General features: G+C 41.1%; 1 protein-coding gene across 3 annotated transcripts in view; it reads left to right on the top strand.

Annotated features, from left to right (window-relative positions):
* LOC141003822 (RAS guanyl-releasing protein 2) overlaps positions 1 to 23,029 on the top strand; it is a 41,513-nt gene extending 18,484 nt beyond the window's left edge. Inside the window, exons 8-17 of one of the 3 annotated variants that reach the window (XM_073475287.1) lie at positions 3,300 to 3,416; positions 3,857 to 4,138; positions 7,852 to 7,926; positions 8,491 to 8,613; positions 9,452 to 9,567; positions 9,681 to 9,822; positions 15,041 to 15,077; positions 18,080 to 18,238; positions 19,363 to 19,425; positions 21,484 to 23,029. In XM_073475287.1, the coding sequence (XP_073331388.1) occupies positions 3,300 to 3,416; positions 3,857 to 4,138; positions 7,852 to 7,926; positions 8,491 to 8,613; positions 9,452 to 9,567; positions 9,681 to 9,822; positions 15,041 to 15,077; positions 18,080 to 18,238; positions 19,363 to 19,421 (1,110 nt within the window). In that variant the 3' untranslated portion in view covers positions 19,422 to 19,425; positions 21,484 to 23,029. Of the gene's footprint in view, positions 1 to 3,299; positions 3,417 to 3,856; positions 4,139 to 7,851; positions 7,927 to 8,490; positions 8,614 to 9,451; positions 9,568 to 9,680; positions 9,823 to 15,040; positions 15,078 to 18,079; positions 18,239 to 19,362; positions 19,426 to 21,452 lie in introns of all 3 variants that reach the window. The other 2 variants (XM_073475289.1, XM_073475288.1) reach the window with 2 other exon arrangements.
* The last annotated feature ends 1,718 nt before the right edge of the window (positions 23,030 to 24,747 follow it).

The raw sequence follows: 24,747 nt of genomic DNA, 5'->3' as shown, positions 1-24,747 counted from the left end.
ATATGAAATTAAGGAAAAGTATGTCATCAATTAATTACACAGTGTGTGCACTTCCTGTTGGCGAGAACAGAATTCAGTGATGCGTTCTACAATAGAGGAATCAGTGGGGAGTGTCTGCAGGAGGCATGACTCACAGCTGCATGTAAAATATGAGGCAGAGAGAGGAATGAAAGGTTGGGGGCAAACAAACAAACTACAAACTGGTAGTTTAAACTGGGTTTGGGTTTTAACATGCTGGTCAAAAAAGGGATCACCAAAGTCATTAGGATTCTTGGGAGCCTGGATATCTGCACCAGATTTCATTGGATTCCATACTATGATTGTTGAGATATTTCAGTCTGGTCCAAAGTGGTCTACCAATCCCCCCCCATCCCTGGAGCCATGCAGCTTGTGTGGCTAATAATCTTTTCCCTGCAAACTCAGCCCGCACTGTCAAGTCCAGTCTTCTCTTGACTGAGTGCCTCCTTATTCCTCTTCAGGAGACAGTTGTCTTTTGAACACTGGCCTGGCAATCTTTGGCTGTTGCAAAGATTTCCCCCGTGTGTATTTAAATAAAAACCCTTGCCAAATACAGCTCAGAGTAAGCCTTATATGGTTCTCAGCCCATATTTCTGGAGACTGTCTTTATTTCACTACAGAGACATCCGTTTTAATTGCATCCTGGGCTTCACTATAAGTGATGTCATTTAAGTTTGATGTCATCATTTGCTTTGGTCTGCCAGATGGGCTGCTTTCTGTCTCTGCGTGTGCAAAGGGAGCTTCAATCGACCGTAGAAAGCTCAGAAAAATAATTCTCATCTTGATAGCCTGCAGTGCTACTGAATGCATCCTCATTACTTACTGCAAGTCTACTCCTGGATTGTTTTCAGTGCCATACCTACGTTCAATCTATCTATCTCTTTATCTGCAGAACAATCTTCCGTCGCTCATCATTTATTCATCAGGGTCTCAGCAGGTGTCACCACCACCCTCTGTCTTTATACACTAGCGCTCCAACACCTCAGCAGGGCTCTTGTCAGAGGAGCCCCGAGCAGCAGTTCTTCCAACAGTTCCACCCTCCTTGATATTGACTACTTGGACTTTTTGCATGTTTTGTGAAGCTTTAACAGTGTAGTGGCGCGGACAGATGCTGATTCTGACCGGCCTTGATGTTAGGGATGATTGACTGTGACTCAGCTGGAGAACACCTGAGAATTACCTCCTTCTGGCTTCCTTCCCTCCTGATCTCCTTTCTTTAATCCTTCTTTCCAAATATCACCGCTGCTGGTGCCCAGAATCCTTTTATAGATACTGTACATTCACAGCTGCAGGGCAAATGCTAAAAAAAAAAAAAGTAGAGTTGGTCCTTCCTCTTGAATGTAAAACTCAAAACTCAAGGGTAGGACAGAGGAAGTGAGATTAAAAGGGTTTATAAAAATAACATGGCCACTGCAATGAAAATGGACATGGCACATTTAAAGCTGCTGTAAGTGTTATATTTTTGTTCAAATAAGTGTTAATAATAAAAAGTGCTCTCTATATATGTCTGATCAGTAACCCAGGTCTCTCCTCCCCCCGCTCATGCAGTAAAAGAGGAAAACATTTTCTGGTATCCCTGCCCACTTTATCCAATCAGGACAGAGAACTCCATAAAGAGGCGGTCCTGTCTGCTCGTGAACGCGTAGATCAAACAATCCAGTGCTTAAGATTACATGTCACTTGCTGTTTATTGCTGTATACTTGTGTAGTTACAAGTCTTGTCAACTTGTGTATGCTGCTAACAGGTCACAGCAGTTCATCCCATTTCTAATAACTAAATGATGTGGTATCAGATTGGTGCACAGTCTCATGTACTGACTGTACTTTAGGTAGTACTGGACAGATTTCTGATAGTGGTATCTGTATTAGAATGACCCTGGTGCCAGACAACAGTCTCACAGAGCTGCTAGCTCGACTGCAGAGTCTGAATCTTGTTACAAGGAGGCATTGTTTGAAAATGACCACAAGAAAAGGCAAGAGGAGAATCTGTCCCTGCATGCTCGTTTTTATAAATTTTTTCATTTACTGGCAGTTTAAACAGTGGGAAGTGAAACATTGTGTCTGTTTTTTTTAACTGCCTTCAGTTCATTTTAGGGTTTGTTGCTCTTGCTTGAAGGGAAGTGTGTCCACGTAATGATAGGCAGTGTTTCCCAGTATCACTGGAGTGTCCTAAAGTCAATTTGGAGTGGACTGTGTCATTAACGCAAACTGGGTGAACATTTGTACAGATGCATCAGAGACAGACCACCCCTGCTGGAAATCCTGTTGTTAATTCTTTGCCAATTTGACATGCCTCAAACTCTCTATTCAGAAGTGTCGCCCAGTGCGAGCTCATGCAGGGACAGAAATTATGTTCAAGCTGATTTCAAATGTATTCAGAGGCAGCACAGAGGGTAGTCTCGATTTTCTTGACATTTCCCAAAGCTTCCCTCAGGGGGGTGCGCTGGTTGTGTCCCATTTCAGCTTCCTGTTTGGAGCGCGTTGCAAATGACTCATGCTCATTAGTCTTTTTTCTTGACTGCACAGACTTTCGTTATAGTTTAAAATGCAAAAATGTCCCTTTTATGCTCATCGACAAGCTCGATTCTCAATTCATTTCACGATATGTTCCTTGTGCTTGTATGTTTGCCTTCTGGCTTTGATAAATACACCGTATCACTGATCGGCTGTGTGACAACAATTGGTTGAGAGGAGGATGAGCTCCATCTCCCATGCCTATCATACACACTGACTTAATTCTACACCCAGTGGAAAGCCCTGGCATGTTGACAATGAAACCTTTCCCAGGCCTCGCTGACGGCCACATGCACGTGCAGTTTAGCCAAACGTACTCTTCGAATGCTGGGCTGCCCTCCGCACTGCTTTGCCAATTGATTCCAAAGGGTGTCTGAGCTGAATCAAATGATCCCCTCTGGCAGCCCTCCCACACAGCTGCGACCCATTGATTTTCAGCGAGATGCCACACAGGCTGAAGGGCAGCATGGAGCCCTGCAGAGTGCCATTCACAAAGTGGTAGCTTAAGTTTGACACAGACAGTTCAGAACATTCAGTACTATCTTGGTATACTCAGATTAGGTTCATGTGTGGATGCTCATGTGGGCTGCTGAACACTAACACATTCTTTTTGTCTCTGACTCCTACTCTACTGTAAATCACTTTTAACCTGTACCACCTTCTCTCTGCCGTCTCCCTAATGATTCCTTTCTGGCACTGGCCTACACATTCCTTCACTGTCTCCTCTCTCACCCTCATTCTTAATATTTCCTCCCTCTCGTTGACAGAAGCTGCTGCAGTTGCAGAACTTCAACACGCTGATGGCGGTGGTGGGCGGCCTCAGCAACAGCTCCATCTCTCGTCTCAAAGACACGCAGAGCCACATCAGCGCAGAGACCAACAAGGTGCAGTAGCTGCGACCGTGCTCTCAACCTTCTATTTCCTGCCTCCAAAGCCAAACACAAGGAAAATCTTTTCTGTTGATCACTGCATGCGGATACGCTTAACTTATAAGTGATATTGAATTTTAATTTAGCAATCCACATCTCCTCAGTGTGAGCTGCCAAACTCCTTATCTGTGCCCATTACTCCCACACAGTGGCTTTTTAGAACTATGAATTTGAGCCATATAACTGGAAAGTTTAATGCAACAGTTGGGGGAGTTACAGTGTCTCGTCAGTTATGTAAGTCCATCTGGAGCAAAAGTTTTCCAGCATGTTTTTGACTCTTCTAAACAAATCTCTCTCTCTTGAGACAGGCTTTCTGTTTCCTTGCCAGCTCTCATCTCATCCCCGTCGTTTCTCCTTTAATTAATTGAATCCCCCTTCATTCACTCAACCTGCAGGTTTTTAACAACCTCATCGAACTGGTGACATCGTGTGGGAACTACAGTCAATACCGCAAGCGCTTCTCTGAATGCTCCGGCTTTCGATTTCCTATCCTGGGTGTGCATCTGAAAGACCTGATAGCCGTGCATGTGGCGCTGCCAGACTGGGCTGACAAAGAGAAAACACGGGTCAACCTGACAAAGACCCAACAGCTGTATGCCATCCTTCGAGAGCTGGCGCAGATCCAGAACACATCGCCTAACATCGATGCCAACACAGACCTGGTCAACCTGCTTACGGTGAGTGCAAAGACTGGACGGTATGTGTGATGAATGATTGGCTCGAGTTAAAGATGCACTTGCAACAAACAGCTTGCACCGGGTAAAATCAGGTCCAGAACCAGGTGCTGTGAGTTTATTCATCATGAAGTGCAACAGAATTTGAAAGCGCTCATTAACCACCCAGACAGCAGAGATGTGGGAGGGTAAACTTTGGGAAGCACAAACACTTTGTGTCCAGCCAGTGTCATAGACAGAATGTTTGATACACAGAATTTGTTCTGCTGTGATTTGATTGGCTCACGATCAGACAAACTGTACAGCAGCCAGCTGGGACCAAATCTGTGTAGGACAGAGATTATATGGAACTAAAGCATTCAAAGCATCAACATTCAAGCTCGTGGCCTTTCAACTGTGTTCAGCAGATGTGGAAACATTGATTATATTGAAAATTGATAGCAGAGGAAATAATTAACATCCTTGTTACTGTATTGTTTTTTCAACAAGAAAAAACAGAATATCATGAACTGGATTGTCTAATTTATGCAGAAAATTTGAAGTATTTCCTCCTATAAACACATTTTAAAGCTGTGCTATTTGGGATCTTTTATTCTTTTTGCCACCCAAAAGTCTGCTTCTATTAAACCCTACACCTCCGGTCTGTAATGCAGCCTTGTGTAAAAAATGTAATCTACCAGCCAAAGCCAAGATATCACTGATGACATCATCAAGATGATTTTTAAGAAAGATCCTCTAGAGCAACAGAAAAGATTATACAACTTCTTCCACAGGCTGAATGCTGCACTCCTAATAACAAGTGACTTCTCCTTTAAGTCAAAATAGTTAATAAATAAAAAATTATGGACATTCAGTGATACAGAGAAGACTAAACAGGGCATTTACTTCTAGGTCTTTGGCCGCCCACTGTAATATTGTTATCTAGGATCCACATTCCATCGTTCAGAATAATGCTTTTAACCAGGACAAAGAGTCACGGCCCCTTGTGCAGCATCTCTTCGTTGAACTTTACTGAACTTCAAATTGTTAACCTGTACTGAGACCTCATGTCTGCTCCTGTATCCTGATTAAAGACTGAAGGGATTTTGCTCTCAGAGTGCTTTGGCCTCGAAAGACCTGAAAGAGGATCTTAGTATAATCTTTTAAATCTCAATACTTTCGCAAGGAAACCTGATATACCAACTTGTTCTGTGTTTTCTTATCTCTTGTAGTTGTGAAATAAGTTATGAAAAATGCTACAGAAAAAAATAATCGTCATACATTTTGCAACTTCTTCCCAAGACTATTTTCCATCTTGAGTTGTGTCCTGATACATCACACTCCTTTCAATCACCAACAAATCATAAACAGGATATTCTGTGGTAGAATCATGTTATGAATCTCATAATTTATTTAGTGAGAGCTCTTAAACTGAGTGAGACTAATCCAAGCTTCGTTGCTGCCTGCACTTCAGCATGAAGGCTGAGGTGGTGTTTTAGCACTTAAGACTAAACCCCTGAGTGTGTGTGTTGGTATTTTTTGGCAGATGCAGATAAGATTTTCCCAGATTTAAGAAGGGGAGCTTGAATTTAAACAATCCCAAGAGATCAATCATTCAATCTGGCGGCAGGTGTTCGTGTGAGATTGCAGCTTGCTCGCCTTTTTTTCTTTGAAAATGACAGAAAACAACTTGACAGGTTTTGGAGCTGAGGGGCACCAGGGAAGTTTGTTGGACAAAGTCAATACCCAATTATCTTTATGCCAGTGCTTATTGCAGTTGATCTAGCTTGAGCACTGCTTGGCTCACAGTGAGCAGATGGAAAGAAAGTCAATAAATCCTTCAAAAATAATGAAGCTCTCTGCACAAGAATGCCTGCCAGTTAAAATAGGCACACCACACTAAAATACTTCCTCCATGTTGGGCCCCATTCATCAGCGTTTCAAATGAATGAAATTATATTATCATCTCATCTATGGTGAAACCTTTGCAGTTAACCTTTTTCCTGAAATACTGCAAGCTCGACTGAATTAGAAGGCCAAATGAGAGAAAAATCCTTTTTTTCCCTCCGCACCTACCACTTGAACTCAATAAAAGCCAGGAAATACAATTATACTAAGAAAATAGCTCTGATGAAATAATGTGAGGCCAACAATGGATGCAGCTGGTGATTACATGTGGCAGTTAGCTCTGTTAGCTGGAGCAAAAAACATGTTGCCATAGCGGCTGTGTTAATGTAAAAGATGGCTCTACTTACTATCTATAATGAACAGGGCTGTGTGTGATAAGGCCTTTGTATTAAATACCATGAAAATATAGAGGTATGGAGGCCGAAAGACACAGATTCCTTCAAAAAAGTAGATGTGAATACCATAAATAACTATTAAGATCAAACATGTCTTAATATTCTGATTCAAATATTCCTTTCGATGTGTGGTGTCATTAGAATGATATCCATAAGCCTTTAGGGTTAAATATTAATATGACACAATATTGAAATGTATACCAATATCACATAGCAGTCACATAGTCAATGCTTTGCGATGATGCAGAGTTCTAAAAAACTACTGTTGAATATTTTCAATATCTGTTGGTATCAGAGATGTCTGTCTCTGAACGTTCTGCTGCCACGCCAATACAATCTACATGAATAGGAATTTAATTTGTGATTTTAACACTAAAATCGAATTAAGGTGCTCCTTTTTAGGTTTTAGTGAGGAGTTCGGCTGCTGCATTTTGGACAAGCTGTAATTTACAAATGTCTCCCTTGTTGACTCAGACACCATCTGATATCCAGTGTTGAGTGCTGAGTGAGCAAACAAATAAATAGTTGCCAGCTGTTTGAGTGAAGGTTCACAACAACGGCCTTATTTGGTCACTTTGTGCCTAATTCACTGATATTTGCAGTTGGACTACACATGCCTCTAAATGTTGCTTTGGCCTGTAATCTGTGCAGGAATGTATTTATTTGGTGGTGAAGATGAATGCTGCTGGGACTGAAGAGAGGCTGTCTAACAGTTCCAGACTAAGACTCTCTTTGTAGATACTATATAAACAACACTATTGCAGTATTGCCTACAGTGAGTAGGCTAGCTTACTGGAAGTGTGGAACTCTGGTCAAATGATGGTCGTCATATATGGAGGGGAAGACCACAACTTTTATCTTGTTCAAGGGTTTAGGAGGAACTTAACACCCCCTGCAAATACTGCTTTTAATAAGTTATGACGGGCTGTACTTTCAGTATGCACATACTGTTACAGTTTCATCAAAGCACACACCCACCACACCCAGTAGTGTTGCAAGTTTCAAAGTTTCAATCAAACGGTGCGCCAGAATAGCACTGATCAGTTAGTGCTGATCATAAAAGACAGCATACAACTGAGTGCAGCTCTTTAGTTTTTATTATTAATAAGGAGGAAAAGTTAAATGGAAAGAACAGTAGCCCCTTCTCTGAATGTAACATCCATGGTGTGTATCAGGACAGATGTGTGCCTAACACTTTTTCACTCCACATAAGTCATAAGCAAACGTTCACACAGTGTACACATATTGCTTCATAACCATTAGACAAATGTATTTTAGTGAAATCACTGATAAGATGTGTAAAATACTGATGATTGGAAATCCACTGGTTGAACTCTGGTGACCCATCCTGGAGAGCAGTGAAGGCGAAACCCAGCTCTCAACAAAAATGCCTGGCTCATTTGAAGACAAATTTCCTTTCCCTGTTGTGTGCAGGTATCCCTGGACCAGTACCACACAGAGGAGGAGATATATCAGATGTCTCTACAGAGGGAACCTCGCAAGCCAGCGGTGAGCAGCATACTGATGTACACTTTGGGTCACGCACTGGCCTGCTCTCAAATAGCCCATACTTAGCAGTGGTGTACCCCACTCTACTCCTGTCTTTATTTGATGGATGGTCCCAATTTTTACTGCACCTTTCACTCTGCTTCATGAAGATGCTAGCCCTAAACTGTCAGGATTACAGAGAGTTTAAGTTTTCCCATGATGCTGTAGACACTGTTTCGTACTTAATGTGTTGCACTCTGTGGGAAACAATCAACCCTCAACATAATTTGAAGTTCAAAGATATTTAGTAACAAATCAGCCCTTCAGATCCCATGCTGTATCCTATAACACAAGTTCTTACAGCTCCATATTGAGTGCCATGTAGAAAAGTGTCAGAATCCATATTGGAAATCTTTGTTTTCCTTTTCTCATGACATTTTGATCCACTGCAGCAACCTTGACTGCTGCAGCCACCTTTTCTTTTCCTTCCTTTTCTTTTCTTTTCTTTCCTTTGTAAGATTATAGCTTCTACCTCCCTGGGTTGATATCGATCTCAAGGTCTTTTTGCTTTCTCATCCACTGTAGCAGAACTCCAGCCCCACCCCTGCACCTGACCCCAAGCCCACCATGATCGATGACTGGGCGGTGTCGGTGAAGCCAAACGCCGACCCCACGATCATCAAGAAGCACATAGAGAAGATGGTGGAGGTGAGTCTCTCCGTGTTTACACATTCTTCTCTCCAGTGCTAATTGTAACCTGTGAGGTCCATTGTGATGGCACTAGAAGGCTGAGGGTGAATTATCTGTTGTTATCCTCTCCACCACCATCTTGACATGAAAACTGCAACTCAAGTGCTTTTGGCTCTTGGCACAATGGCTGCTAATCTTTCACCATAATTACCATGGCTGGCGAGATCACTTGGGGGCCTTGTAATTGTTGGTGATTCGTCGCCCCTGAAATGGAAAAAGAAAAGTATATGGTTCCTTCTGGGTTGAGAATCATTTTCTATCATGCATGTCTGCCGATTAGGATTGTTTTATTTATTTTCAGGATCTTTTCTTTCTTTCTTTTTAACCGCTAAATTGCTAAACTTGCCATGTAACTGACATTATTGAGTAGACTGTATTTTCTCTACTTGTGCTATTCCTCTCCAAACATTGTTTGTTATATTATGTTTTAGCATGCCATGGATAAACATTTCAATGATTGTTTAAAGGGGAAAAGGAGTATTCGTTGTTTCCTGGTGGTGGTTTAGTGCATCCTGCTCTTAGTCAGGTTATGCAATGATGAGAACTGTGAAGTAACTGACTCAAAACAATCTTTGGAAATTATTAGGTTGCTCATGGATTGCTCATACGTATGCTAAAAGGAGACCTATCATGCTTTTTTCAGTTTTTTCCTTTCCTTCAGTGTGTTATATAGGTTTTTGTGCATGTAAAAGGTCCAGACAGACAAACACAGAAAATATAAACACATGTTGAAATATTTCAATATAAATATGCAGATATGTATGTAGACTAACCTTCACAACCTTCGCGTTCACAGTCGGTTTTCAAGAACTTCGACACAGACGGTGACGGCAACATCTCCAGGGATGAGTTTGAAGCAATCAGGAACAACTTCCCTTACCTCAGCAAGTTTGGAGAGCTGGACAAGAACCAGTGAGCACTCGCAGATTTATTCACGGCTGTATAATCGATGCAGTTTGAACCTGCTTTCACACTGACCCAACCTGTCTTGTCTGGAGCTTACCTCTCTTTGCTTCTTCACACAGAGACGGGAAGATCAGCAGAGACGAGATGATAGACTACTTTATGAAAGCCAGCTCTCTGCTGAACTGCAAGATGGGTTTCATCCACACTTTCACTGAGGCCACTTACGTCAAACCCACGTTCTGCGAGCACTGCGCCGGCTTTGTGAGTAAACACCTATTACTTCATGTTTTAAGCTTGTGTATGTTATAGATTATTGTGAATACAGAATCATCTGCTTGATTTATAACCCCCTCAGGCCTCCATGGAAGCCTTAAACAAATATTGATCATTCTCTCATTTGGCTTTGGCGTTTTCAAATGCATTGATTTCTTCAATGACCCAATCGATGGCACGTGTTTGTTTTGAAAGGTCGGAGGTCAGTCGTGCTCACCCATGTAGCCTTATAGTCTATCTGCACTTCATTACTTGTCTCGGCAGTCGCCGTCAGCGCATGATAGGCTCATCTCTCAGAGGTTCCTCCTGTCAGGTCAGGGCAATGCCAATTACTTTGAGCTACGGCCACACTGCTGAAGGTGCACTCTGGGAAATATGGGAGGAAGGTAATTGGGCGAGATGATAACCCTCCTCTATGCCAGTGTTACATCTGTGTGTGTGTGTGTGTGTCCTGTGGCCCTTAACATTCCCCGAAGTCCCCCGTGAAGCCTTCTGTTATTTAGACACCGACAGTGAGTCAGCACTCCGCTGTAATGAGAACAGGAATAGGGCCCTCTTATTGAACTGCAGACACGGAGATGACATCCCATTCATTCTAAGCCAGAGAGAGAATGCTAAAAAGAGTATGCAATAGATAACGTGTATTCATATAATCTATGACATTTCATTTACACTCACACACATGGACACACATTCTCCAGGGGAAACTCTGGCATTTCAAACTGTCATGAGGGGAAACTCAGAGTAGAGAGCAGGGAAAGATAAGGACTCTGGCAGTATACTTCTTCCTTTCAATATTTGTGTGTGTGTGTGTGTGGCAGCGGTAGATACATTAGCCACTTCCTCTTCTGCCTGCTTTGTGTTTTCCCTCTTGGCTCCTGTGCTAAAACAATATTTTCCCGCAGCCCATTTTTCAACACTTGTCTCAAACACGACGCACAAGCCAAGCCGGGCCTCCTGTAAACACCGCAGAGTTCACTCACCTCCAGTGTCTCACATGGATCTTCATAATCGTGTGCTGTTTTGCCTGCAGCCACCTTTGGCCTTACATCCTAATTAATGGCTCACAGATGAGTTTTACTAAGTGCGCAAAGCGAGACAACACATCTCATGGTTTTTTTTTTTTACATCTCAGGAGAGTACAGCGAGTTTTATAGCTAGAGGCTCAGAGCACTTTTATATGAGAGATCTCAGAGAGTCTCACTGGGCTTTCACAGTTTACCTTCGTAGAATCAGAATAAAAAGACTAAAAAACCAGAGGCTTGTTTGGTTTTCTTTTGCAGGAGTGTTCATACAGTCTGAAAAAGACTCAACTTGACTGAAAAGCAGAGCATCTAAAAATGTTCTTACTGAGCAAAATTCTTTTCAGGCTGTCTGTTTAGGCAGACTGTCCTTTAATAAAGCAACAGAATCAAGGATGTTTACCGTTTTTCGGGTCATCGTGCCCACTGATTGTTTTACTGGGTCCAAGCTGCAAAGCACTTTCTTTTAATGTATTTGGGGCATCTAGGGTCATACTGCAAACCAGCACTAGTAAACAACCCTCCCATGGACGTGTTTCACTGACCTTATCCTGCTGGCTTGCAGACTTTGGCAGTGGAGAGGGGTGTGCCAAAACAAATCTGTTTCCAGTCCCTGTAACTGTGACAGCAGTTACAGGGCACAGTGGAATATTTCTGTTCTGTTTGCACTAATTATCTTCCTCTGATGTTCAAACCAGCTGAAGACACATTGAAAAGACTAAATTAACAGCTGTAAATCCAGTGGATGATGACACTGTCAGCAGCATTTCAGTAATATGCACACTGAGTCCTTAGTTTCTGGATGTGTCTTGATCAGTTCTGTTTGTGCAGTGCATGTGGTGTGGTAGGATGATTTCAAGTGTAAAGAAGTCCTCAAATGTTCCAGGCTGCAACGACTTTTTTCTCTGTGTTTGAACATTACAGAAGTTAAAGGAATAGTGTCTGGAAATTCCACTGTCATATCTATCCATTAGATTCTAAGCCAGGAGACAGTTAGCTTAGCATTAAGATAGTAGATGGTAGGAGGAAACAGCAAAACCCAGCTCCGTCCAAAGAAAGACCTGCACCTATAAAGCTCACCAATAATTCCCACATTATATATTGTACAAAAACCAAAGATGAAAAAGAAGAGCAGGAGTCTCTGCTGGTTGCATAGCAACTTAATGGTGATGACAGGACTCAACAAGGTACAATGTGTTAATTAGTGAGGCGTACAGGTGTTGGTAGGGAACTTTAATTGACCTTTGGACAGACCCCGGCTAGCTGCCCCTCGACCCCTAGTCCTCAAAAACTGTAGTTTCATATTGAACAGATGTTCAGTGTTATTTCAAGGCGGTTGCAATTTGTGTTTCCCTTCTGTTAATACTGCTAATGGTTGATATGTCAGAGTGTTCTGAGAAAACTACCAAGCCTAACATGTTCACACATTTTAATTCACTTTACAAAAGGGTGGTAATTGAATGAAAAATGATAATGTTGTAATTCGAATGGGAAGTGTAATCTCTCCTCAGTGTGCATTAAAAGCGCTGTCTGGTAATCTCTGCTGTTGCTGTATCAAACAATCCAGGAAAGCAAGAGCTGACATGCAATTATTGTCACTTTGACAAGTGTGGTAGGAAAAAGCAGACGGCAAAACATAAGGTTTTTACTGGAGAAAAACACTGAAAAAATATAAGTAACAAACATTCAATACCACATGAATCTACATCCAGTAATTAAACAGTAATCACACACATAATGCTCAGAAGATTTAATTTTAGATGCATTAACATCGAACATGTCAGCTCAAGCTTCATGCTCAGTCACACACAATATGCTGATCAAAAGCTAGTAAGCATATAAAGAGACATCAGTAAAGGATTCCAAAAATATAAACTTCAATCTCCCACAGAGTGCTTCCTTAATATGAAATGTGGAGCCGCTGCCAGTAAAAGTAGCACATTTCCATCACAATAAAACTCAGACATTCCAGTTCAAGTGCCATCATTTCTAGATTAATAGTACAGCTTTCTAAAAGCTTATAGTAAACCGTCAAAGAAGTGTAACAAGTCAGTGTGTTTCCACCTCTTGTTTGTAGAGCATTGTGTTTTCAGTCTACGGAGGCAGTAAAGGTCGGTCAGTGTAGGCAGAGCTGTGATGATCGTTGTGTTTAGATGTTCAGCTCGTAACTGACTTCTCTTTGTTGTACAGCCTCCGGCTGCGTTCTCGGTTTCCAACTGTGTGTGTGTCTTTGTTTGTGTGCATCTACAAGTGTGTGTGTTTGCATGCATACATGTAGGTTTGTGTGTGCGTGTGTGTGTGTGTGTGAAGAGGTCAGGATATTTTGTGCTTCCTCAGATGTGCCAGTGCAGCGTGTGATCTCCAGCTCGGCTCTTTCATGTCATTGTTCCCCCACTGTCTGTGCGCTCCCTGCATCCCGCTTGATCTCGGCCCTCCACCCCCTCTGTCCCGCCAACCTCCTCTCTCTTCCTCTTTCTTTCCCTCTGTCTCTGTCACTTTCATTCTGTCTTCATTTGTTTTATTTTCAGCCTTCACTTGGTTTTTCAGCATCAATGCGGGATACCAAGATGTGAAACTGAGTTTTTTAATGTGTTTTAGCCCATTAACTGCTAATTATGTAGACTTTCTCTTTTACAAACCACAAGTTTGTAGTTTATTTCCAAACTTTTAGGCATCATTTAGTTTCCTTTCCTTTCATTTCACTGCTCACCACAGTTTTGATGCTTGACACTGAGGTAGCTAACACATAACAGTGTCAACGTTGTTTGATACTAAAGACATGAGCAGATACTATTTTAAAATGTTGAATATTCTCCTCGACGGTACATTCGAAGGTGGCTGACGAGAAAAGGCACATGCAGAACATGCACATTGACAAAAATAACACTGACCAACAGAAAGGCAGCATGATGTCAAACATGCAGCCTTTGCAGGCTGATTTTCACACTGTAGTGAACTGAACATAAGCTAATGGCTGTCAGAGAAGTAGGAAATTAATCAGACATTTTATGGCATGCTTAATAGCAGGCAATGAGGTAAAGTTTATGACGTTTGTAGCTAACAGACTAAGCCATGTGAAACAGCTGTAGTCCTTTCAGCTGGTGTCATAACTTGATTCTGTCGGCTGTGATATGGAAAATTGTCTTTGGTTTTTACCACACAGCGTAAATTAAAACCATTACAATACAATTAATTTGGCAGAGTATTACAGTGTGATTTTAAAGACATCGATGGAATTATTACAATTACAGAGAGGGGCTGGAAGTAAAAACGTCAAAAAGAGAGATGCATTCAGTATTCTACTAGAAATCGTCTGGCACAAACGACCTGCTGTACATGTTTTCAGTGACTCTCAGTTATCTTCAATGTAAAAAACTTATGGTAAGGCAACGTATTGCTTCCACTGTGACAAAAATGACGTCATTTTGAGAAAAAAAAAAAATATTATAATGTCATAACTAGTGATTATTAGTATATACCAAATTTTTCCATTTAACATTTTCACTGACTCACTAACATGCAACAATGTTCTTGTGATAACAACATAACATTTTATCATAGATAGTCATATCATGCAGTGTAGATTGCAGGATATGCTGAGATATAGATGCTATAGATTGCTCACCTTAACACTGGACAAGCATCTTATCTGCTTGATCTACTGATAATAAATGATATTGGGATTGAAAGCCCAGCCTTTGTATGTAGAGTATATTTCAGATGAGGAAGTTGTGGCATGTTGATTGGTAGCATTTATATCAAGAACATAAAATAGGAAACCAAACTGAGAGATATGATCTGAAGCTTTGTTAGTTCATATCTATCTGCTAGATTCTTATCTTCCTGATAATGTTACAAGCAATATTTATTATTCTTTGTAGCTTCTCTATGTGGGTTCCCATATGTTATGACCAAGTAACAAAGTATGCAGTATTTGGATCCCTGAAAATGCAGTTAAAAATGTAATAATATAAGTCTTTGTTCACTAAAAACTTTGGCCATAAAGTACAGAGGAGCATTTTGATCCCTGCAACACTGGACCTATAATTTATACCTTCTGTCAGCTCAGAACTCACTAATTGTGCATCACCCTGACAATTTTAACTTTCCTCCTGCCTAGGTGCAAATCAAAACACATCCTAATTAACGCACTTTTATTTCTCCTTGTCTTTTTTGTACTGTAGATATGGGGCTTCTACAAGCAAGGCTACAAGTGTAAAGGTAAGAGAGCAATTCATTTAGAGCTAACTCTGCTACACAGATGTGTGTGTGTGTTTGTGTGTGTGTTCTGCCCAGAAGAATTAGCTAGTCTTTTTGACGCCATTGATTTCCAGGCATCACACACACACGCGCTCTCTGTAGTTAAGATCCAGAGAGTTGAAGTGCTGAGCAAATGTCATCAACACAGAAACCCTAGCAAATATATCGCACTCTTTTAATGGATGTTCACACACAAAGCTCGGCTCACTAACAGCTGGATAAGCTCCATCAGCTGAGACCACACTACACACAATCCACAATTATTTGCCCTTTCAAGCCTCCCAGTAGAGCGGTGTTTGAGGAAGCTGGTTCATTTCACAAATGTACATACACACAGGCAGCCTCAAACACATCCCATCCTCCTCACATCCCGGTGGTCATTAGCTCCAAAAACACACACTCAGCTTGCTTCTTTCCCTGCCGGTGGTCTGTGCTGATGCTAAAAAAGTAAGTAGTGATAATCTGCAGACGTTCAGTGCACTAAATAACTTACACTACATATGTTGCCATCCAGATGTCAAGGAAAAAACTTTGGAAATGATGCCAAAATGCAAATCATGCAAGTTTCCATCTGCTGGAGTCTTTCAAGGTGTGATTGATTACAGCTCGGCCTCATGAATGGGAGGAGTGAGAGTAGGCAGATTTAACAGGAAGGATTTCATTGTTTTGAGAGTTGTTCGACAAATTAGTTTCCAATACCGTCTACGGCATTCATTGCCTGTGCTAGCCCCTGCACCATATTGTTCATTTATTTGCTTGCACAGACATTGTTTCCTGATTTTTTTGAAAAAGTTAAGTATTATGTCAATGTAGAGAATAGCCTGAGAAATGGGACTTACAGAAACAGTATGTATACAGAGTCCTCGTGTGTCAGAGGATGTGATGTGTTCCCGTTCAGATTGTTCTTTCCTTGAAAAACAAGCATTTCAATTACAGACTGTCTCTTCCATTCTTATTCTCAGCATTTACCGCTTCCTCATTCATTCAGGTTAATCTCAGTCTGCCTAAGTAAGGCTCACTGAATGGCTTGCAAGTTATCGTCAAACATATGAGTTGCATAGCAACTGGAGTAATGAATGCCCCTAGGGGCTTTTCAGGTCCTGTGGTCCTTCACTCGCAGTGTTCTCAGCACCCTGCACCTGTGTTCAGGGGGATAACGAATATTCTTATTCAATCACCGTCTAATTTCTTAATCACAAAGACATGTCCTACTTTAATCATTTAACTTGTTTTTTAGTAATTGCTTTAAAAAAAAAAATCTCTTTAATTTTAGCTTTTCCAGCGCTTGGAAGGTAACTCAATAATTAAAAGACAAACAAGCCCACATGATTGCTGCTGCTGAGACAAAAGGAGTGAAAAATGGCAGGGAGGCGATAAGAGAGCAAACACAAGCACTTTGTACATACACACACCCCACTTACATCCCCGAACACTCCGCTCTCCCCCCTCATCTCCTCTGTGGAGGAGTGTATGTCTTCCGAGTCAGACTGGGAGACTGTGAGTGTTCTGGCTTGTTCCAGTGCATTAATGAGACCACAGGAAGTCAATGAGAAAGCCTCACAGCCATTCATCCCCATTACCATTGTTAGGCCGTACTCAGGGAGGTAGAGAGAGCGGCAGGGACATAATTGAAATGAATCACCCTCCGCAGTGCCGGAGCGGAGTACGGTGAGGGCTCTGAATGTGAGTGTGTGGTTTGATGTGTGTTCTACGGCAGTAGATGTTGAAATATTTTGACATAAATTTGAGAGACAACTCAGTGTCTTTGAATGAAGTGTGTTGTTGTATTGCTAATATTCTCACTTTCATATGAATACAATACAGCTACAGTCACAGCAACAAGTCTCAACCTCTACATTCTTTAGCTGCATTATCACCCAAGGAACACTTTATAATAACCGTCATTAATAAATGGTAAATTAATAGTTAATTAAACTTTAGTTAATAATTATTTCACTGTTAAAATTGCCATTATAAAGTTGTTGTTGTATAATTGTTGAAGCTCCATTTATAATGGACAATTATGAGAGTGCTATCAATTTTATGGCCTAACTCTCAGCAAGAAAACAAGTAAGTGTATTTCCCAAATTGTCCAACCATTCCTTAATTCCTCCCTTGTTGTGGATATTTCGGGGTTTATTCCAGTTTTTGCGTGTGTTACATGGCTGCTGAGTAGTTGGCTGCCAATGTAATAATGATAACACAGTAAAGTCAGAGCAACCAACCAAGAGAAGAAAGTGCAGTGAAATTAAAAAGTAGGAAGAAGAGAAAGGTTATTAATTGCGTCTCCCTCTGCAGTTGAGACGTCTCATCATGAATTGAGTTAGGTACTTGACCACTAAGGGGTACGAGGGTAATACACTTCCTATCTGGGGGAGAAAAAATGATTTTATTATAAACTAGCTTATTATACTGTGAAGATGTGATAATGGCATGGAACTTTGATTGCAAAAGACCTTTGTTGAGAGTGTCAGACTTTTCTAAAATTTCATTGTTGAGGAAAATGATGTGCAGTGAAGTCAAGGAGAAAAGAGACTTTGTTTGCTGTGACAAAGCTTCTAAGGCGTGTGAGTGTGTACTCAGGTTCTTTGACTCTCATATGTTTTGCCTTGCTCGGTGACCCATCGCTCCCCTCCTCTTAGACTCCCGCTGGCTGACAGAGCTGTTGTCAGGCACAGTTGGCCTAACCGTGTGTGCGTGCAAGTGTTCATGTGTATGCATGGCATGTAGAAGCTCTCTGCTGTCACCACTAGCTCTGCCGTTTGCCCCGATGTTTCTGTTTGCATCCGTCCCTCTGTCTGACCCTCTCCCTCTCTCTCCACCATCTCCCCCTCGCTCCTTCCCTCGCCTGCTCTCTCGGCGACTCTCCCTACCTCTCTTCCGACCCCACCGTCCTCGCCTCCTCTCCCGTAACCTCTCCTTGCCGCCGTCCTCCTCCCTCCAAACGAACGTTCCGGCGGCAGCCTGCGGGGTGAACTGCCACAAGTCCTGCCGAAGCCGCCTGGCTGTCGAGTGCCGGAAGAGGACCAAGAGCATCAGCCACGAGTCACCGCCTGCCCTCCAGGCCAGATCCTACAGCTTCCCTCCACCTGCCAACACCCCACCTAGCCTGCAGAACACAGGTGAGTGGTGCTTTGATTGTTAAATCAATCATGAGGAAGTCTTTGGCCAAAATGCTTTCAAAATTGGTTGTGTCTTCTTTGAAGCCATGATAAATTGATTGCAAAGAGGAATCTTCTGCAAAATGAAACTTAGACACCTGTGATATGGAAATTTGTAACCTCCTGCCCACAAAGCAATTGTAATTTTAAAGTATTTGAACTTTTGAAATTGCCGTGACTGAAGTGACTCTAAGCTTTGTCCATCATGTTCAACAACATTACAATGACTTGCAGGACCCTCTCATGGCATTGTAGCGTTCTGATCACAAAGTGATTTGAAGAAAGGAACAAAAATCATCAATTTCTTTGTTTTAGGTTTGCTTTATATATACAATTCTTTATATTCCTAAAACACAAATGAGTAATACCTGCCACATGTGGGTGTTTTTTGTTTGATGGTGTATTTTGAATTAGAACTTACATCTCACATTTAAGACTATTTTCAGTGATGACGTTTCTGTTTTTTACATATGATGTACACGCAGCATTACATAGTTTCATCAGCTTTCTTGATTTTAAGAAAGGCGTAATGTAGCACACCACACATGCTCACGGAAAATCACCCTCACAGTCCTACAATGTGCAAAAATTTACTGCCAGACAAAATAGTAACAATTTTCTTTTTTCCTTCCAAAACAGTCTAATGCACTCATCCTCTCAGTAAAGTATAGCTTTGAGCAGTGTTTATAACACATTTTCAGCACTTAATGTCACCACTGCAACACCTCCACTTTTTGAAGGGTGCTTTTGTTTTCCTCCGAGCATATGGAGCACTGACATTTGCCAGATATTCTCAAACAATGGAGGTGCAATTTGCAATGGAAATATGATTGGCCCTCCGCAGCGAGGCCAGTGACTCATAGACGCAATGTTTTCATTAGACATTATCAGAAACAGTGCCCTGCCAGGCTGTGTGTTATATCAGTGTGAATGTGTTTGATCAATAGGCTTCACAGTGCTGTAAGGCAAATGAAGTGGCATGGCGAACAGACAAAGGGCACACATTTCACTGACTTCAGGCAGCGTTTTCATTTCATTGACCGATCTGTTCCTCATTTCTTTACCCCGACATTCTCTGTTTCCAGTAATTGCCGAAGAGGATATAGAGACGGTGGAGGAAGGAGTGTTTGATGTGCACCTATAACCAGGTAAGAAAGATCAAAATCAAAGTCCTCCTGTCACTTATTCCAACACTATTCATTTCATTCCAATTATGATTTTTGTTGACATTTTCGGTGCCTACTTGTCTCTTGAATCAACTCCTGGTGTCCTACGAAGAATTGCCTCTTAACTCTTAAGCAAAGTTCATTATATATTGTAGATGTTGACAGTGTTGAAAGTGTGCAACAATTAATTTTTATCATGGCTAGCTCCCATATCATCATCATAATGCTGCGTGACTGTGGCTGTGATGCAATATGCTCTATTAAAGCCACTGTCGTTAGATACTGTACACGGTATTAGTAGAAACATTACAGCACCAGGAAGTGCAGTTTTGTCTAGTCGCACAATAGTGGTGAGAAAAATTGAAAACACTGTCATGTCTGTATGCAGTGTGTTAGCTTAGCTAAGCATGAAGACAGGAAACAGTGGGAAACAGCCTGCCTGGTAACGAAACCTCTAACATGCTCTAATTACATTAAGACACAAAAACATTAAAAGACACGTTATGGTTTTACAGGGGGTTATGTGCTGGACTTTTTCCTGGCTGGGCAAAGTAACTTCTCGTTATCAGTGTGAAAATACCATGCAACCAGCTTAGCCAAGAAGTGCTAACCCTGCATAAAGAGTTGCTACAGTAGTAGGCAGATTTTGTTAGCTTTGCACAAAACTAGGCGAGCTGTATCCCCATGTTTCCTGTCTTTATGTTAAACTTAGATAACTTACTGCTTCTTATTTTCTCACAAAAATTGTGAGTGGTATCAGTCTTCTAATCTAACTCTTGGATAGAAAGCAAATAAGAACATTTCATTTTATAAAATTAGACCGTCCAAAAAAAGTGTAGCTGCATGGGAAACACCTTGATGTCAGATCATCTACAGTACTTTTTTACAAACTTTTGAGTATAAGCTGTGAACAGTTTAGTCAAAGAGCAATTGACTCCTCTAGGATTGTTTGATTGAAGTACATTTTTACAAGGCTGCAGAGGTTAAACTAATCAGTATTTCACAAGAGAAAAAAAGCAGTGATTGGAGTAAACAGGAAACAAGAAATAGCATAATTTTGTGAGGGAGAAATCTTCTCTGTCATCTTGTGCCCCCACACTCCGGGAGGTCTCGCCCTCCAGGGGGTCTCGCCCTCTGGGGGGTCCCACCCTCCGGGGTTGGAACTACTGAAATTATGCATTTGCCTTAATATTAGATCTATTATTAAGGCCAATGCATAACTTGGCAAATGATCAACTGAACAACATTAGAATGCAAGAACCCATAGTCAGATTAACCTCATTTTGGGCCATGGAGCAAAAAATAGCAGTCAGTTTGTGTTAAATTGATTAAACAGAAATCTTTTATGAACAAGGACTGGGCAGTACCAACTGGGGCTGAGAGATATTACCTTAAAATAATATCATGATATTTTTAGGCTATATTGTGATACACTATATATATCTCGATATTTTGAAATTTCCCCTAAAGCACTTCATAAATGCTATACGCGGCAATTTCTCTCTTTTTTTTGACCAAATACCTCAATATTGATGATCAAATAATATTGTAGAGATGACTGTTGGAATGAGACTTTACTCTAATGCTGCCTTTAAAACCAGGAAAAGAAGACAATATCAGTAACTAGTCCCATATCACAATAGTGATATACTATTGATATAGTACCCAGCCCTTGTATCAACTGAAATAATAAAGGTCTTAAAACTTTATATAGAGGATTATAATTGTTAGATTAAGGCCTTTTGTTATTTCAGTTGATGTTCTCATTAATTGATGCATATTTCTAAACTATTTGTCCTTAGTCACATCCCCACAAACCAACTGGCACGTGGTGAATGTGGGGCTTTCGGGGGCCCCTGGAGCTACAGACACTGCCATCAAACACTTTTATCACAGTGCTGATGCGTTTTCATGCCCTTCGGCATTTAAACATGTACTGCTGGATTTATTGGTCATTGTATCGCAATCCATGCAGGCGCCTTGAACTGAAGTGTGTTTTTGATGAACAGGCCAATGACAGTATCCAGCTCTCCATTTTAGAGTCCCTCCTGCGGTTGCTGCGCGAGAGGCCAAATCAGCGAACAGTCGGGAGCCAGACACAGAATGTGCTACAGTATGTCAGTTTTACAACACTGAGGAGAAATTGCACTGAATACAAGCCAGGATACCTACATGCTGCCTCACAGTGGGCACATACTGCAACAGCAACGCCACTCCAGCCACCTCACATGAATGTGACCACCAACGTCAGTGGAATGTATTTGTATGATTTCTACGTAAAATTCCTGCATTTTGATTCCATGTCGACCAAGAGTGTTACTGTAAAACTTAGTATATATTCAAAAAAAATCCAAAAATTGTATTTTCTCGGTGGAATGTTAAAGTCAGTGAAGTTTATAATTTGAGCGCACCCTGCTGCGAATGGAAATGCCTGTCACCGTTTATCGTTCAAACATAAAAGAGGTGCTGTTATTGCCAAGAATGTAAACCTGCCACCCAGACTAAGCTACTGTCTTCTTCATCTGAGAAGCTCTGCTTGTTATTGTTTATCATCTTGTTTTGAAAAACATTTCAACGGACCAATTATAGGACCAATTTTGATGTCAGATAAAATATTGTTGATTTGTGGTGCTCGTCTGAAGCCTGATGACAAAAGCAGCCATTTTGCCAACAAAAGAAACAGTTGAAACGACTGTGTCGACAGTTATAATTAGTATGGACTTTGAGCAATGTTATATTTTTGTCATGTTTACCTGAATATCAGTAACTGTCCTCTAGTTATTGCTGTGGTGTTGTTTCAGTATACAGTACTGTCTTGTACCAGTGCACCCAAGATGATCTATCCTCTTTCAGTACTGTGAATGTAGCAGAAACAGTGAATTGCTGCTGTCAAATGAAGAGCTCATCATTTCCAATAAATACGTCGACGGCAGAGAGCAGGAAAATGTTTAACTTCCCGCTGATTGCTCCGTTGGTTTTTGATTGAGCTTTAGGATTCTGAGACTGTCAGTAAAAATAAAATAATCAAATATATACCAAAATACCAAAAGCTGGAGTAATGAGGCTTTTCATTTGACAGCAGCGTATAAATATTATATTATTTCCCTGAGAATATGTTTTGATGCAAGTTGTATTTTGCTGTTTTTACCCCGCATGCTTCTCCTCTGATGCTGATGATTTTTTTATTTTATATTTTTTTCAACGTAGCACGCCAAGTTATCACTCATTATTGAAACATGAAGTCTTGAAATTCCACATGGATGAAAACGCTTCTGTCGCTTTGTGCCTGTGGAGAGATGAATTCAGATTTCGAGTGCCATATTGTTAACCGCTGGTTCGTCATTGAATGAGACTCCTCGCGTTGCTGGTATTTATTTTTCTGTATAAATAGCTAAATGGCTGCCGGTCCTTCTGTGTCACTCCCTGCCTCACGAAGGATGTTTGTTGTCATTCTGTGAATGAATCTTTCAGACTGATGTCATGCTAATCCTTGTGGTCCCACATGATTCCCCAGTATTAAATCCAGCAGGCATCACTCTAATATGTGTTCTGGTTAAGAATTTCTGTGACTAATAAGAATGATACTGAAAAAAAAAACATTTTGTCTTGTCTTTTTGAAATGGGAAGTTAAAAAGTGGCCATGTTTGCATTTTCCCCCCATGATGAATCAAAAGCGTGTGCAGCAGAAGATATTTCGAGCTTTTAGCAGCTGCTTTGATCTAAAAATACAGTCCGTTTCATGTCATATAAAATACCCATTACTGTGAATACTCTCAGGTGAAAGCTGAACATTTTCAAGCTTTTTTGCGTTTTAACTTGAAGAATTAATACATAGAAATTACTCTCCTGGTTTGCAAATCTTAGGTTATTCAACTTAACCTGTATTACAAATAAAATCAAAGCTATTTTACTTTCTGACACTTTCAGATAAGGCTCACTTAACGAACATGTCTGGAGGCTGAAAGAACAATTCAAAATAGCTGAGCTGAACAAGACGTATGACAGAGAGGTCCAACACTGAAGCGGGTGTGAGATGGTTTGGTTTCCCCAGACATTAGAATACCACTAGAATAGCCTGCAGCACATTGAAAGTTATTGATGCAACTACAGTACTCCACCCTTTCCAACAGAAGACAGTTTCACAGCAGTTGCAACACAACAAAATCTAAAACCACATTCCTTCTCCAAAATCTCGGTCCAGATGTTGAAATCGATTCTACAACTGCCACCACAAAATTATGCCATCCTTCATGTGACCATTATCCGCTGTCCTCTGACCGTCTCTTATAGACATTAATAACCCGCCCCGAATGAGCCTCGCAGTCGATGCCACATCTAGTTACTCTCAGAGATGAAGTCAGTCTGGGCCCTTTGATTGCCTGGCTCCAGCTCTGTATGTTCAATTCAATGGGAGGACATTGATCCAGGCTTTGAGTCGGCTCATATCTCACCCAGCGCTATGATACTGCTAAATGCTCTCATGTGGGGCTATATTGGCTCACAATGAGCTGATGAACTGCAGAGGTGATGTGTTCATAGGTCGGCCTATCGACCTTGGTCACACACGTAGATGTATTTCGCGTTAACCACATGATTATGCAACTGGGATTCATTCATTTTTTTGTGTAGCTGCCTATTTTACCGGTTAGGAAATACCTCATCCTTCATTGATAAATAGATGAAGAATATCTCATCCGTGGACATTTTAACTGAGCTCATTTCCATGTTAAAGCTCTCAAAGAAATCCACAAGAGGAAGGAGACACAAAGGAAGAGCAGACTCCACACAGCAAGGACCTTCTTTCTTTAAGGTGACATGCGAGGCAATGTCCCTGCAAGTGATGAAATGAAAAGGCAGCAAAAACGACTTTGAAATGTCCAGATTTGTGTCTTTAACTCAATGGTGGTCGATGCAGGGGAGACAAAAAAAAAGCAGGAGCCATGCCGTAAACCTGACACCCTAACACAATGTCCTCTCTGAAATATCACACTCCCCACATCTCTCCACAGCCACTCTTCTTCCAAAGCCTGTACAATTGCACCTTAAAGTGTGTGTGGTCATCATCTGCTTTAGTACTGAACGACTCTTTTAGCCAAGTGACTGATACCTCCCATTTAGAAGAGATGAAAAGAAAACGAAAATGACATTATACTGCAGTCAAAGTACTTGTGTAAAATGTATATAGATAAAAAATAAAGTGCAAGTCAAGTGTCTATACAAATTCCATTGTATAGATTTGGCATACACATTGGCCTCCCTCTGTATAGCCTCAGAAAATAGACAATTAAACACAAAAGACCAACA

This window comes from Pagrus major, chromosome 10, assembly GCF_040436345.1.
Source record: "Pagrus major chromosome 10, Pma_NU_1.0".
Taxonomy (NCBI): Eukaryota; Metazoa; Chordata; class Actinopteri; order Spariformes; family Sparidae; genus Pagrus; species Pagrus major.
The sequence above is the reverse complement of the archived record's forward strand: the minus strand, read 5'-3'. Positions and strand labels throughout refer to the sequence as shown.